The following is a 16,401-nucleotide window of genomic DNA, read 5'->3' on the forward strand; positions in this document are numbered from 1 at the left end:
CCCGAGACAGCTTCAGCATGCAACGGCTGGTAGATGAGGGTTATTTAAGACTTTTAGGAGAGTTTGGTCATGTTTCCACAAAGAACATTCGCAGGAAAGAGGACCATCCTTGGGTTGTGTCTAACTTAGCTTCTTGAAATTAATGAATTCTCCCTCTCTCATAATACTCAAACTCATGGGTGGATGTTGGGATGTTGGAAGAAGAAGAAGGAGGAGGAGGGAGGTTTGGATTTGATATCCCGCTTTATCACTACTCGAAGGAGTCTCAAAGCGGCTATCACTCTCCTTTCCCTTCCTCCCCCACAACAAACACTCTGTGAGGTGAGTGAGGCTGAGAGACTTCAGAGAAGTGTGACTAGCTCAAGGTCACCCAGCAGCTGCATGTGGAGGAGCGGAGACGCGAACCCTGTTCACCAGATTACGAGTCTACCTCTCTTAACCACTACACCACACTGGCTCTGTACTGGAAGACTCAGGACGAAGAAAAAGAAAGTACTTACTCATGCAACACATAGTTAAACTGTGGAACTCACTCCCATAGGAGGGAGTGATGGCCACCAGCCTAGATGGCTTTGAAAGAGGATGAAATAAATTCATGGAGGAAGGGGCTATTGGTGGCTGCGAGCCACAGTGGCTATGTTCTGCAGACACGGTTGTTAAGTAATTTGATGTTGTTTAGTCATTTAGTCATGTCCAACTCTTCATGACCAGAGCACGCCAGGCACTCCTGTCTTCCACTGCCTCCCGCAATTTGGTCAAACTCATGCTGGTAGCTTCGAGAACACTGTCCAACCATCTCGTCCTCTGTCGTCCCCTTCTCCTTGTGCCCTCCATCTTTCCCAACATCAGGGTCTTTTCCAGGGAGTCTTCTCTTCTCATGAGGTGGCCAAAATATTGGAGTCTCAGCTTCAGGATCTGTCCTTCCAGTGAGCACTCAGGGCTGATTTCCTTAAGAATGGATAGGTTTGATCTTCTTGCAGTCCATGGGACTCTCAAGAGTCTCCTCCAGCACCATAATTCAAAAGCATCAATTCTTCGGTGATCAGCCTTCTATATGGTCCAGCTCTCACTTCCATACATCGCTACTGGGAAAACCATAGCTTTAACTATACGGACCTTTGTTGGCAAGGTGATGTCTCTGCTTTTTAGGATGCTGTCTAGGTTTGCCATTGCTTTTCTCCCAAGAAGCAGGCCTCTTTTAATTTCGTGACCATCTCGTCCTCTGTCGTCCCCTTCTCCTTGTGCCCTCAAGAAGAGCCATAGTTAAAAGGAGAAGTCGGCAAATGTGTTAGGTTATAATGCTTCTGAATACCAGTTGTTGGAAACTGCAGAAGGGGAGAGTTGCTCCTGTGCTTGTGGGTTTCCCATTCAGGCATATAGCTGGCAACTACAAAAACAGGATGCTGGACTAGATGGGTCGTTGGCCTGATCCAGCAGCAGGCTCTCCTTATGTTTGTATATTCTTAATGGACCAATGACTAGCCGGGAATGCAAACCAGGGGCTGCAGCTGAGAAGGTGGGAAGCCAAGAAGCACAACTGGAGGAAGGGAAGACTTGCGGAAGCCATTGGGTTGAGGCCAATAAATGCCTTCTTTTATTAACAATGTTTCTATCCTACCTTTCTGCCTGCCAACAGGTCGCCATGGCAGCTGACAGTCAAATAAAGAAATTATTTGAAAGGGAGTAACTTAAGGATGTGTGCTTGTGAAATATCACAATTCAGCAACCCAGTTCAGACTATCGTTACCTGCGGCATAAGAACTGTATCCTGAATCAGTCATTCCAAATCTCTTGCAATGATGGGGCGGTGGTAGGACTACAATATCCTTGGGGTCTCTTCCTATTCTACGATTCTGTGATTCTGTGAGAATGAGAGTGCCCACCATTGCTGGACCACCATGCTCCTTGAGTTGGAGGGGTAATCTCTGAAGTGGGGAGTCTGTTCTACTTGTGTGAATGAGTGACAAAGCAAGACACTAGTCTTTTACAGTGGGGGCACACACTAGGAGATCTTTCTGGGTTCTCTCCTTCATGGAGTCCAGATGGCAACAAGACAGGATCACCCCAGAGGGTGTGTGGGGCTGTCCTGTGGCTTTCTTGCATTTCTGTCTGCTTCACACTTCATGGCATCTTGGTTTTCTGGGCTGTGTTTTGACATGACACAAAAAACATGGCTTAGTTCAGGGGTGGTTAACATTTTTCAGGGTTCAAGGGCCACATTCCCTTCTGGGGGCCACATGACAGAGGTAAGCAGGACCAGAGGCATTACATGGAGGGCACCACATTCATTTTCTGAGGGTTGCCATATTTTGAAGAGCAAAAAAGAGGACACATTTGCTGGCTTATCCTTTTAACTATGGCTCTCTAAGACGACTCTCATTTTAAATACTCTGACTGTTAGCAGAGCTGATAAGGGCAACAGGCGCGCTGCCAGGAATAAATGTTGGCAGCCCCGGAGGGTAAAGAATGATAAAGGGATGCATTGCTTTCCCACACTTCCACATTCATGCTTTCAAGTCAATGGGGGTGGGGGTTTATCAACCCATAGAACTGTAGTCAGAGGGCACCCAAAGGGTGATCCGGTTCAACCCTCTGCAATGCAGGGATTCCAATCCACATTTGGGATCGAGAGTGCAGGATAAGGGCATGGCCACATCCACCTTCCTTGCCCACATGGCAGCACTCAGGCAGAGGACTCATGTTGCCACATCTCAAGCAGAGCTGCACTTACACACACATTCAGTGTTTAGGATAATATTTTCGTTTGCTGTTCATTATGTCCGATTGAATGTTAATTGTATTTAAATGTATACTTTATATTTGACTTTCTTCAATAAGGTTTTATTCTGGATTGTTTTATACGCTGTTTTAATGTAGATTGCAAACTGCTTTGTGATCCCCTCCCAAAAAAATATAAAGCAGTATAGAAATGGAAATAAATAAATAAATAAATAAATAATTTTTCATGGCACTGTGAAAAGTCACACATACAGGTCTCGCTTGTGGGCATCTGGCTAGGAAACCTCAAGACGGCCAGTAGCTTGCAGGAAAAGATCTAGGCTCCTGTAATTCACCTGCATTAAGGAACTCTGCCACCTTCATGCAACAAACCGGCTTTTTAAAAAAAGAAAAAAAGAAACCAACTTCTTGAGATTAGGAAAGTGAAGGGCAAAAAGTGTTGAAAAGTGTGTACTGAAGGAATGATTACTGAGAAGCAAATCAGGATGATTTCACACACACGAAAGCAGAAAGATTCAATATACAGTGGTACCTCGGGCTAAGAACTTAATTTGTTCCGGAGGTCCGTTCTTAACCTGAAACTGTTCTTAAGCTGAGGCACCACTTTAGCTAATGGGGCCTCCTGCTGCTGCCGCGCCACCAGAGCACGATTTCTGTCCTCATCCTGAAGCAAAATTCTTATTTATGGGTTAGAGGAGTCTGTAACCTGAAGCGTATGTACGGTAACTTGAGGTACCACTGTAATCTAACCTCTGTGCAGGTTTTGCCCAAGGAAATCAGAATGCTCAGTAAATAAGTTGTCCAGAGTAACCCCTGGCCACTGTGAGAACTGGATCATAGATTCATAGAATGGTAAAGTTAGAGTGGTCCCCCAAAGGTCATCATCCAACCCCCTGCAATGCATGAATCACAGCTAAAGAATTCCTGATGGAGGAAGAGCATCCAGCTTCTCTTTAAATGCCTCCAATGAAAGAGAGTCCAGCACCTTGTGAGGATCTTTCATTCTCATCCCACAGGGCTCTTCTCATGTTCCCATGACCGAGCTAGGTCCTAAATCAGCCTAAATGCAAATTTTCTGGTTGAGGGACGCATCTAAGAGCTGGTGTGCTCTCTCAGGGCTTTGTTGTCCCTGGGAAATACAGGGTCTTCGATTCCCCCACCCCCAGGCTTTTTGGCCCCATGACAGCAAAATGCAGAGGAAGAAACTCAGTTCTCAGAACCTTGGACGAGAGAGAGAGAGAGAGAGAGAGAGAGAGAGAGAGAGAGAGAGAGAAAGAGAGAGAGAGAGAGAGAGAGAGGAGGGAGAGAGAGAGATTCCGCTCAATTCCTTTATTTATATATTTTATTTTTAATTAAAAAATAAAGGTTATCTTGATACATCTCTTTGCAGCCTTTGGGCAAAAATGCACCCTCGAACAAGACTATAGGAAACACGATGCTTATCTAATCTTGGCACACGGGGCTGGAAAATAAATGCGACGCTCCTCCTGCAAAGTTTTCTTCTGAATTCCGTGGCTCGCTCTCCTCCCTGCCACCCCCAGATATTTCAGTGCTCCTACAGTAAGTGCCATATAAATCTAGAGACCAATGTATCCAAATCTGCAAAAGCTCTAAAAACCCTGGTGTTGCTGTAGACATCGGAAATCTCCTTGGGTTGATATAGGCTTCACAAAGGGCTCAAGCTAAGAATCAGTTCACACCTTATTTCTGGGAACTTCAGTTGGGAAAAAAAGACTGGTCTTTAAATACTGATGCTGCAAGATTTAGGTCCACAAGGAGGGATGAAGGATAAATTTGATTCAGTCTGTGTTTAAAGGCAGCTCTTATTAAATGCACGCTTCTCAAAATGATACACGGACAAAAAGGCACTCATCCTCTAAATTCAACACTTTTCTGAATTTTGCAATCCAGTTCTCTAAATGTACATGTGTACACTAAGGTAAAGGTAAAGGGACCCCTGACCATTGGGTCCAGTCGTGACCGACTTTGGGGTTGTGGCGCTCATCTTGCTTTATTGGCCGAGAGAGCCGGCTTACAGCTTCCGGGTCATGTGGCCAGCATGACTAAGCCGCTTCTGGCAAACCAGAGTAGCGCACAGAAACGCTGTTTACCTTCCCGCTGGAGTGGTACCTATTAATCTACTTGCACTTTGACATGCTTTCGAACTGCTAGGTTGGCAGGAGCAGGGACTGAGCAATGGGAGCTCACCCCATCGTGGGGATTCAAACTGCCGACCTTCTGTTCAGCAAGTCCTAGGCTCTGTGGTTTAACCCACAGCACCACCCGCGTCCACACTAAGGTAAGATGTGCATAAAAATGCATACGTTGGTGGAAACAGCATGCAAGGTTCCTTTTAATGCACAGCTGCTGGTGTGTATTAGGCAAAAGTGCATGCATAAGCATGCATATGTTAGAAAAATCTATGCTAAGGTGCTGATGAATTTTCATAAGGACTTTTAAAAAAATAAAATAAAATTGCGGGCTGATGTGAAAATGTCGAGAACTGAATGTCAGATTGGAAAAGTGGGAAGTGACGTTGATTGATTCGCCTTTCTCAAGTTGCAACCCTTTCTCATCAGCAAGTGAATCCCATTGAACTCAATGTAGTTTACTGCTGACTAAACATGTTTAGATTTTTGTGGGTGAGTCAATCAACTGGCTAAATTAGTTAAATTTGGGTTGTATTCCTATACCCACCTACTGAAGAGTAAGTACCATTTACCTCAGTTCTACTTCTAATGCAAAATCTACAGGATTTCACTTTTAAATCCTTTCTGAGCATGTCTGACCTGCCTCATTCTGCCACAGAAATAGACTGCAGATAACTGAGGGAAATGGTCTTTGCAAATTTCAATGCAAACTGATTTTATCTGCATATCCTGGACCAATGCGTGGATCGGAACCCAGGCCCCACCTAAACTACATGGCTTCCCGCCAAAAAAATCTTGGGGATGGTAGTTTCTCAAAGGTGCTGAGAGTTGTTAGGAGGTTCCTCCATCCCCCTCACAGAACTACAATTCCCAGAGTTCCCTGAGGAAAAAGGAGCAAATTGTTAAAACCACTCTGGGGAGGGGGCAGGTCACACCCACCTCCCACGTGTAAATCTTAACAGCCATGGGTTCCCCTCCCCTCCAAAGAATCCTGGAAACTGTAGTTTCTTAAGGATGTTGGGAATTATAGCTCCATGGGAGGTGTACTACAGTTCCCAGGATTTTTTGGGCGGGGGGGGGAGTATTTTAATGGCATGGTGTGCACATAGCTTGATTCTCCATCCCTGATGTAGACCAGGCTCAATGATCAAGCGTGAAACAGTGTGAATCAACCCTCAGTTATGGCAACTTAAACTCAACTTTTTGCCCCACTGTCTTTAGGGAGATGCAACAGTTGCACCCCCACTGACCCCAAGACCTGCTCCAGATTCTTCCCCCAAACTTCCTGCCATCATCCTTCCAGCATTCTATCAAAGAACAGGTGGCCAGCAGACAGCCCTCCTGCAGTTCCCTGGTCACTTTCCCCCAGTGGCGTAGCATGGGTTGTCAGCACCCGGAGCAAGGCAAGTAATTTGTGCCCCCTAACCCGTGGATTTGCGCCCCCTAACCCTATCCCCCATATGTTGCGCCCAGTGCGGCCGGGCCCCCCTGCACCCCCCACGCTATGCCACTGCTTTCCCCTCTTTTCACTGCAGTCATATGAATCTCAATGCACAAACTCCCAGCTCCATGGCTCAGCGGTAAAGCAGCTGCCTTGCATTCAGAAGGTGCTGGGTTTGATCCTTGGTAGGTCTAGGAGAGGTCCAGGTAGATCTAGAAGAGTCCTCTGCCTGAAACCTTGGAGAGCCACAGCTGCCCAGCGTAAACAATACTGAGCTCGACTTGCCAGAGTCACCAAGGCACATTTGCTGGTTCTTTCTCTTCTGGCCTAAACCAAGCCACTGCCAAGTAGAGGAAACAGACCCTTCTTCCCTCCCTCACTGCTTTTACACTCAGAAGGCAGATGAACAGGCAGCTGAGAGCAGAAGGAACAGGCTAGGGTTTGGTTGTGGGCCTCCAGAAGAGGTCCAGGCCTTGGCAGGTGCCCCGAATTGCTGATCTTTGGTAGTGGCCCTGATCTTGATGCATGCATGCTTCTGGGGTACAGAAAACACCTCTTCACGCAGCACATAGTTAAACCACTCCCTCTGCTAGGTCTGGCGGCTGCAGCCCCAAAAAGGAGAAGAACGTTCCTCAAAGACAATACAGTGGACTGGATCAGCAATGTACAGTGGTACCTCGGGTTAAGTACTTAATTTGTTCCGGAGGTCCGTTCTTAATCTGAAACTGTTATTAACCTGAAGCACCACTTTAGCTAATGGGGCCTCCCACTGCCGCCGCACCACTGGAGCACAATTTCTGTTCTCATCCTGAAGCAAAGTTCTTAACCCGAGGTCCTATTTCTGGGTTAGCAGTGTCTGTAACCTGAAGCGTATGTAACCTGAGGTACCACTGTAATACAGAAACGCATCTGTGTGGGTCTCCATTTCAAGGTATATTTGTATAAATTGGTGGTCCCTGTATTTTAATGGTGTGTGTCTGCATGTTCTGTATAGTAGGCACAGAATACTTTTATTTCCTTTTGGGGGATGAAACGACCAAGATGGTTACAACAACAATTAAACTTTGACTTGACTACTCACTCCCACAGGAGGCAGTGATGGCCACCAACTTGGATGGCTTTAGAAGAGGGTTAACAAATTCATGGAGGAGGAGAGGGCTAATGATGGCTATTAGCCATAATGGCTCTGCTGTTGAGAGAGTGTTATTGTGGTCTGTCCCAGGTTGGCCACTGTGAGTACAGGGTGCTGGGCTAGATGGCCCACGGGCCTGATCCAGCAAAGACTCTTCTGAAGTCCTTAGTTTAGGGCTGCCATACTTCTGGAAATTCCCGGACATAGCCGGGATTCATCTGTCACAAATGGCACGCAGGCGGAATTTTCGGAAAAAACGTCCAGGGAAAACCTGGGACAGCCCATATCAAGAGTGTTGGTTTTTTGGTGATGTTCCTAAAAAATAGCTCAACAACTTTGGGCAAAAAAGAAAAAAAGAAAAGAAAAAAGAAAAGCGCAACAATTTTGTGTCTGGATTTTCACTTTTGGAAACATGGCAAGCCGACCTTAGATATGCCTTCTCTTCTGACATCAACAAGGAACTCTTCTACTGAGAGTTCGAATATTGCTTCATTGAGATCAGGATTTCCTACGCTAACTGGCTGTGGCACTCCAGAGCTTCATGCATGGAACTTCCCAGCCCCACCTGGAGATGCTGCCAGGAACCGAACCCGGGGCCTTTTGTCTTTAAAGCAGATGCTCTACCACTGAGCTACCACTTTTCCTTCCATGTGCGCCAGAAGTTTGTATTGCCACCACTGCGCTCTGGGTGGCTACAGGCAGGCCTACCCGCTTGCCCCTGCAGCAGCCAATGCAACTTCCACATCCACCATGAACCAAACCAATACATCCACAACTCTTGCCGCTGCCCCAGCCTCTTGCCCACCCCCTGCCACCACTTCAGTCTTGCCCCTATGGGCCACTGGTGCTGCCAAGCCCTCCAAGTCAGAGAGTGACTTGAGGAAGTTGGACATCTACTCCTGCATTTCCCTCACCACCACCACCCCGATCTTTGTGGTGCTGGAACGTAAACATCCCAGATTCCCAAACACCCCTGTTAAAAACACCTTTGCTTTGGCCCGTTCCCAATTAAGCACTGGTTGCAGAAGAATGCTATGTTGGAACGGCGACAAAGGACCTTTTGTTTTGTTTGGCAGTCACTGCTCTGAACCCATTTCACAGATGAGGATAATAAGGGGGAAGATGAAAAGCGACAGTTTTCTCTGGCAGCCGTTCGCTAAGGAGCCTCTTCCTCCCAGCTCCCTGTGCATTTCCAAAGTCTCAAATTTGCAAGCATGCAGTCTCTTTGGGAGGAGAGCTCAGGCCCCACTGTCTGTGGAGAGGGTGTACACACACTGCATTGGAAAGAAGGAAAGTGTCGCTGCTGCCTACACGGGGTCTCTTTGCTCCACAGCGACCCACCCATACTGTTCGATTTCATAAGGCACCAAGTGTGCACGCCTCCAGTTTGTACATTGTCCTTTTGGGAAGTGTGGGGAGTTTTTTTCTTTCTCTCTCTCCCTCTCTCTTAACTTGATGCAGTTTCTCCCAGAGGGGTTTCAGCTGTGTTTTTAGGAGATTCCTCTGTCTCTGAAGGGGCATCCAATGGCTCCCCGGTCAACCCACACTCTTCCGTGGCCTGGCTTTCCTCCAAAGCCGTCTTGTGAGCTTGGCTGTTCATCTTCTCCTCTGCTTCAATCTCTTCGGAGCTGGGAATGGAGTTTTTCTTAGGGCGGCCTTTGGGTTTTGTGGGGGCCTCCTGCCCGCCTTTCAGAACCTGGAACAAAAAACCCAACATGCTGAGTGTCTAATTGCTACTTTCATGGTGTTGTTTTTTTAAGTGTTAAGTTGGACTAGCAACAAAACCTTACAGCATGGAGAGTTCCTGTGCCCTGACCAGCCTGCCATGTCCTCTCCCAAGATATTCCATCCCATCCCCTACTTTTCCATTCCTTCTCTCAAAAGTCAGTCAGCATTCTAAGCCCACTGAGCATGCTCAGTCCTCAATAGGGTGTTTTTAGAGTTTCCCACCCTACTGATTTCTTTCCTGTTGTTTTTAGGGGTTTCCTCCAGGCTTGAAGATACCTCGCTTTTGTTTCCCCATTTTGTCTAGTATTCTATCAGCACTCTGCAACTGAATTCACTGTTAGAGGGACTGATTCATCTTTTGCTCTGCAGTACTCAATTAGCACAAAAAGCATCAGAGATTTTTGTCTTACCGTTTAGAACTTTTTATTTATTAAATTTAATTTTTGAAAATGGGGCTAGAAATGTTCTTAAGTAAATAAATCTTAAGACACTGATAGCGGAGGCAATCCACTCTGATGCTGAAAGGCATTAATAAAATATTATTTTATTATCCCAAGTGTCAGAGAAGCAGGAGGATTCTTGGATGAAAATCACATTTAGGGATGTCACCCAACTAAGGAAGCCTTACACTTCAATCCTATGCGGGTTTACTTTGAGCTGAGTCTCACTGCCTAAAGAAACTGCAACTTAACTAAGTTTTTTTTAAAAAATAACAACTAAGTTTTACATTAAAAAATGTGATCTTAAAAAAGGAGACACAAACCTTTTGCCCCTTTTCATTTGATTTCATTTTTGCCTTGGACACACCCTGTACTCATGCCTCTGTTTACCACAGTACCTACCATTTTCTTCCACTTCATCCTGCGATTCTGGTACCAAGTCTTCACCTGAAGTTGAGTTAGGCCCAGGGACTGAGCAAGATCCAGCCTGGAAAACAAGACATCCAAATCAATCCAAATCAACGACAAAAGGAAGACGTGCCATCCACGGCCAAGATCTGATTAGCTCACATCCTGCGGAAAGCGAACAAGTTGTACAGACACTGGAGGGGAAAGCCAAGGAACACTAACAGCCAGGGGAAGATAGTCATCACCGACTGACAACGTGCCCTGTCCAAATAAATCAACTAAAGGAAGCTAAAGAGAAGTTGTAATTCCCCCTTTGGTGTAATTAACTGGTTTCTCCCCCCACCCCCACAAATAAATAATTTGTTGCAAATAACAATGCAAACATTTGAGAGGTGCAGAAACGAGCAATGACTTGTTTGTCTGATATCATACGGTCCATGAACTTAAGAAAGAAAATGATGAAGAGGGGAAAAGCAGAGAGATATGAACAGGGGCATAGAAAGGGGGTGCAAGGGTGAGGTCCACCCTGGGTGTCATCCCTGAGGGGGTGACAAAATGGCACACTGCAGGGGGCGGCACTTACCGTGGGGCCTGACCTACAGCAGGCCTGAGGCGTGCGTCTCTCCTGGGAGTGACACGGTGGCTCAGGGCCCCACACTGCCCAAAACGGCAGTGTGGGGCTGGCGTCCGCCTGGCGGACTCTGTGGGCAGCTCGCCACAGAGCCCCCCCTAGACAGATCGCCGTGGCGTCCCCGTGGGTGACTCGCCCCGCCCCCACTGCTCTGGGTACTGGAGCAGCTAGCTACGCCCCTGGTTATGAATAATAAGATCATGATGCCACAGAAGCACAACAGAGCCATCAGTAATAAGTCCTGGAATGCAATCTTAGCTGATTAGGTAGGTTGAACAGCATCACCTGCACAGTAATTTCCTGTGGGGCTTCTATAGGAGAGAGACGGAGGCAGTGATGATCGGTGCACTAAGAGCTCATCCACACTTCTGCTTGTCTTGTGCAGTTTTCTGCTTGTCTCGTGCCTTTCTAGGCTCTGGTGCAAGCAGTTTTGCCTTTGCCCCACTGCTTTCCTCAGGAAAACCCGCTCTTTAGCACTAAATCAGAACAAATGGCAATCTGCAGGAAACCCCATCGCTGCTTGTTCCGCTAAACCACAGCTTTTGCCAGGGGGAAGTGGCAGGGCAAACAAACAGAGGTGCAAATAAGTCTTAACTTGGAAAGAAGCCCCATTGAACGCAGTGGGATTTCTCCCTGAGTCAGCATGCCTTGGACTGGGCAGTGAAATTGCTTTAATTGCTCCTTAAAGCGATGATCCCAAGAAGAGACTTAAGTAAACACCCGCAAGTTCAGGTCGCGCAATTCTGCAGGCCTGTGGTCTGTCTCATGCATGTTCAAAAGCAATGTTAAGGGTTTGGTGATGCTAAAACAGAGGCCACCAACGTTTCAGACCTGGGTGTGTGTCTGAGCGTACCATGTTGCCCATGAGCACTGAAACGAAGGACCTCTTATTAGTGGTTAGCGTGTCAGACTAGGACCAGGGAGACGAGGCTTCAAATCCCCACCTGGGGCCAGTCACTGCCTCTCAGCCTAACCTACCTCACAGGGCTGTTGTGGGAATTAAATAGCGGGGAGAACCATGAGCTTCTTGGAGAGAGAAAACTGTGGGGTATAAATGAAAGAAATAGATAAATAAATTGACCAGCCTCTCACTGAGCTTCTTGTGCAAAGGTGGATTTGCTACTCTGGTTTTCCACAAAGGCTAGAAAGCCAGACGGAACTCGGCTTCCTGAGGATTCAGAACTCAATAGCACTCAGATCAAACTGGGTTTCACCTGAGATTTCCTTGATAAGATATGGGAAGTTCCCCTGCGCGGGCACACACAAACACACAGCCAAGCACCACTGTGTTTACGTAAGGCCCGTTGGTTAAGGACCAAGTGAAAGACTAATCTCCTCAGATGAAACTTGCTGAACAAAGAAATCTGAAAGAGACCTCCTGGCATGACATCTTCGCTGTGCCTCTGCCATGATTAGCATCAGTGAACCAGAAACACAAAAGGTGCGAGGGCAGCCTAAGCCAAGCTTGGTGCACTCGGTCACGTCTCATACACACCACCGGCTGCACGGTAGATGACTCTGAATCACCCTGAAACTTGCCAGGTCGTTTTCTCTGCGGTGGGGTTCCAATAGCTGTGCTCACATGGCAATCGTTTTACCAGTTGGTTGCAGCCCCAAAAGGCCCAGAGGACTTGGTCTAAAGAGGGACAACAGGTGACCTACTTCTTCTACTCATTTCCCGTTTCTCAAGGGGCTGGAAACATAGGAGCAAACCTTATAGCAAGTCGGAACATGGGGCCATCTGGCTTGGTTGCTTGGGCAACCTCGTACCCTCCAACATTTCAATAATAATAATAATAATAATACACTATTTATACCCCACCCATCTGGCTGGGTTTACCCAGCCACTCTGGGCGGCTTCCAACATTAAAAAATACATTAAAACATCAGTCATTAAAAACTTCCCTAAACAGAGCTGCCTTCAGATGTCTTCCAAAAGTCAGATAGTTGTTTATTTCCTTGACATCTGGTGGGAGGGTGTTGGTGCTGGACCTCAGTGCCTGGGCAGAACGATGAGGGTGGAGACGCTCCTTCAGGTATACTGGGCTGAGGCCATTTAGGGCTTTAAAGGTTAGTACCAACACTTTACATTGTGCTCGGAAAAATAGTGGAGCCAATGTAGGTTTTTCAAGGCTGGTGTTATGTGATCTCAGTGGCCACTCCCAGTCTATCTGCTGCATTCTGGATTAGTTGTAGTATCTGGGTCACCTTCAAAGGTAGCCCCACGTAGAGTGCATTGCAGTAGTCCAAACAGCAGATAACCAGAGCATGCACCATTCTTGCGAGACAGTCCTCAGGTAGGTAGGGTCTCAGCCTGCATACCAGATGGAGCTGGTAGTCAGCTGTCCTAGACACAGAAAAACCACTCGCTTTGACTCTCCGTCTACAATCAGCACCACCGACTCATTCTAATGCTAACCTGCATTACAGGGCTGTTGTAATCATCGCTGAGATCAACTCTCTATGAAGTGTTTTGAACACTCGGCTTTGCTTTAGCAACACCGAGTGTTATTATCGGCAGGGCAGAACCCATTAAGGCTGCTGCTTATCAGGCCCATCTGCCCTCTGTTGCCATTAGCGAGCCTCGTCATTCAACGGTTCTCTTCGGGCTTTCTTTAAGACCCACATCAAAGGGAGCAAGGGCAAGGGCAAAGCCGTTGGCAAGACTCCTGAACAGTGTGCTGCTGGGCACACTGGTGTGAGGAATAGGGTGACCACGTGCTCCACTTCATAGTGGGTGGCCTTATGTTTGAAGGGCTTTCTGGCCAAAGTCCAGTTTAAAAATAAAGAGCCCTAAGGAGGGAGTGCAAGGAGTCATGAAGTTGGATGGCCACCCGAGCAGGAACACTGCTCACCTTGCCATATGGTCTTCCCAACAGTGTTGAGGTGCATTGCATCTCCATTTCCATGAGAGCAGTGACATCTGAACCAGCATTAAGATATATACATTAACCTTTTTGCAAGTTTCATGCTAATCTGTGACTCCTTTTGTCCCCTATTCTGATGCCGAATGACGGCTTCTCTTTTTTGGCAACACATAAGCAAAGTGCAAGTAGATAAATAGGTACTGCTCCGGCGGGAAGGTAAATGGTGTTTCCGTGCGCTGCTCTGGTTCACCAGAAGCGGCTTAGTCCTGCTGGCCACATGACCCGGAAGCTGTACGCCGGCTCCCTTGGCCAATAAAGCGAGATGAATGCCGCAACCCCAGAGTCGGCCACGACTGGACCTAATGGTCAGGGGTCCCTTTACCTTTACCTAACCACTAGTAATAATTCCAGCATTGCACAGGGTTGGACTAAAGAACTGTTGGCATCCCTCTTCCAACTCTACCGTTCTATGATTCTAGTTCCACAAGTAGGCCATGAAAACATCTAGCATCAAGCGGGATGCATTGGGGTTGCCCCAAGACCTGTTGCTACCCGAGGTGATGCTCAAGATGGCACCCTTCCTTTTTCCTCCTCCAGAAGGAGCAATCAGCCAGGCCATCCACCAGTTTTCAAGGAGGAGGAGAGACTCTTGAGAAAAAACATGCATGCGTGGCCATTTTTTGAAGCGTCAAGGGAAGGGCGTCTTGAATTTTCAACCAGGAAAGGAAAATATAGCAACGTCTGCTGCATCTTTGGGAGGCGATGCTGGGAGCCTGGCGGAGGTTTTGCCATCACTGAATCTCAATCTTCACACGGGAAAGGCGCCTGGTTGGCAGCAGGGGCCTCATCGCGGCGAGATTACCTGTAACCCTTTGCAAACTGGTTGCTGCACCTGTTTAGAAACAACAGGCACTGCCTAGGAAACCAAAGCAACAAACAAGAGGGAGGGAGGGAAGGGGCAGGAGTTGCCAGAGCTGCGCTGGCTCATCATGCTCAGTCATGTAGAATGCCAAAGCTTATTAGTGCCAAGAGAGTCGTGTGTGTGATTGATGGTGTTGCCCAACCAGTCATGTGAGATTCTGAGCTGGCACCACACTAGCCACCCAAACCCTTGAATGGAATCAGGACCCCTTACGAGAGGGACGAAGGAGCTCTTGGTGCTGAGCACTGTGGGCAAGAGCCCTTGGCCTACGCAGGATGGCAGTGGATCTACAGGCAGCGGTGGCTGGTGCCCATGGAAGTATCCAAAACCTCCCATTGTTCTAGGCGCGTTTTGCGACAGGGGATTTCATTTGCACAAGCAGTTTCTGAGTTCTGGGCGCAGTACTGCGCCTAAGATTTCAGATTAAAACTGCGGAGTGGAAGGAAAGGAGGACCTTTTTCTGTCTCCCCACTTCCAGCTACTCTCTGAAGACTGGAGAAGACTTAATGATATCAGAGGAGTGGGCAGGGGAAGGACTAGAATCATGTGGCAAATGAACATAATATTTTAGCTGCAGTTCATTCATTTCAGCTTTGTATTCCTGTTATAAAAAAGCGCACCTATACATTCCATCGTTGTGCCTATAACTTAGGTTTAAGGTGCCATTTAGCTCCTAGCTTTTATATCTCAGTTTCTAACGCTGGCCCATGGGGAACTGGTAGGACAGAAGCCAAGGAACCTGACAGCAGGGGGTGCCAGAACTAAGTAATTCGCAAGAGTGTCCTAGAGTGGACGCACTGGGCGGGCCTTGTCCTCCAGCCGAGGTGGAGAGCTTAAAAGCACTTTCAACACGGGGAAGCCCCAAGTGGAGGAGGGGGCTATCAATGGCTACTAGCCATGATGGCTACCTCCAGTGCTAGAGGCAGCCATGCTTCTGAAAACACAGGAGGCTAGAGTGCTCTTGTGCTCATGTTCTTCTTGCTGGTTTCCCAGAGGCATCTGGTTGGCCAGTGTGAGAACAGGATGCTGGACAAGATGGGCCATTGGCCTGATCCAGAAGGCTCTTCTTATGTTCTTAAATGGACCTGGCATTTGAAGAGCTTTTAAGCTTCCCACATCGCTCAGATTTAACGTACGCAAATGCAACCAGAATTCTTGCCTAGCATTTCTGATCAGCAATGCAATCATTGAATACTTTTGCCATATTTTTCCATGTATAAGATGCCCCTGTGTATAAGACGCCCCCTATTTTTGGGGACTCCAAATTAAGAAAATATGGGGAAATTGGCCCATGTATAAGATGACCCCCCCTTTTCTTAACATAATTTTAAAAGGAAAAAAAAACAAGTCTTATACACAGAAAAGTACGGTAATTAAAGTCTTCTTTACCCCAAATCTTGAATAATGTGATGAATTGGTGCAGAGGCTCCCATCTTAGACTTTTCCCGACTGGCCTATAAAAATAAGCAGCATTTCCTTTCCCTACTAATTGAACCAGCATCCCTTCTCTTTCATGGGAAACATAGGGATCAGCCTTTCAAAGGGGTACCAGGAAGGAAGGAAGAAGCCTTTTCTCTCTTCTTCATAAGTATCACTGCACATCAATTCATGATGGCATGTGTGCGTTTGAAGCATTCCCACAGCCCTGGTATGCATTTTCCACTGATACAATCTACTCATGTCTCCTTTGATTTTATCTTCTTCTTTTTTATTTAAGGCAAGGGTGCTTTGAAATCTGACCCGAGCATGTGACCAAGCACTCCACTGGGAGCAAGCTCATCTCCACGTGCCCAGGCACCATGGCTGTGCTCTCAGCTCCTGAACAGCTGAGAGGAACATCACAAGCCAGCATCCTGGTGAGGCTGGGAGGAGGACCCGGCCGCCAACCCCAGCTCAAGAAACACGTTTGTCCAGAAACGGAAGCTCGCAGAGTTTGCTTCTGC

At 47.3% G+C, this 16,401-nt stretch overlaps 1 protein-coding gene and 1 long non-coding RNA gene across 3 annotated transcripts in view; both read right to left on the bottom strand.

Annotated features, from left to right (window-relative positions):
- Positions 1 to 4,053: 4,053 nt before the first annotated feature.
- LOC309357718 overlaps positions 4,054 to 16,401 on the bottom strand; it is a 125,949-nt gene continuing 113,601 nt past the window's right edge. The window contains exon 2 of the long non-coding RNA XR_014163192.1: positions 4,054 to 4,696. This is a non-coding gene — a long non-coding RNA (uncharacterized lncRNA). The remainder of the gene's footprint in view (positions 4,697 to 16,401) is intronic.
- Positions 8,898 to 16,401, bottom strand: part of BARX2 (BARX homeobox 2) — a 39,972-nt gene continuing 32,468 nt past the window's right edge. For both annotated transcript variants that reach the window (XM_081890020.1, XM_081890021.1), the window contains 2 exons: positions 10,033 to 10,117; positions 8,898 to 9,158 (listed from right to left, as the gene is read on the bottom strand). In XM_081890020.1, the coding sequence (XP_081746146.1) occupies positions 8,910 to 9,158; positions 10,033 to 10,117 (334 nt within the window). In that variant the 3' untranslated portion in view covers positions 8,898 to 8,909. The remainder of the gene's footprint in view (positions 9,159 to 10,032; positions 10,118 to 16,401) is intronic.

Source organism: Podarcis melisellensis, assembly GCF_964234715.1.
Source record: "Podarcis melisellensis genome assembly, chromosome: 15".
In the NCBI taxonomy this organism is placed as follows: Eukaryota; Metazoa; Chordata; class Lepidosauria; order Squamata; family Lacertidae; genus Podarcis; species Podarcis melisellensis.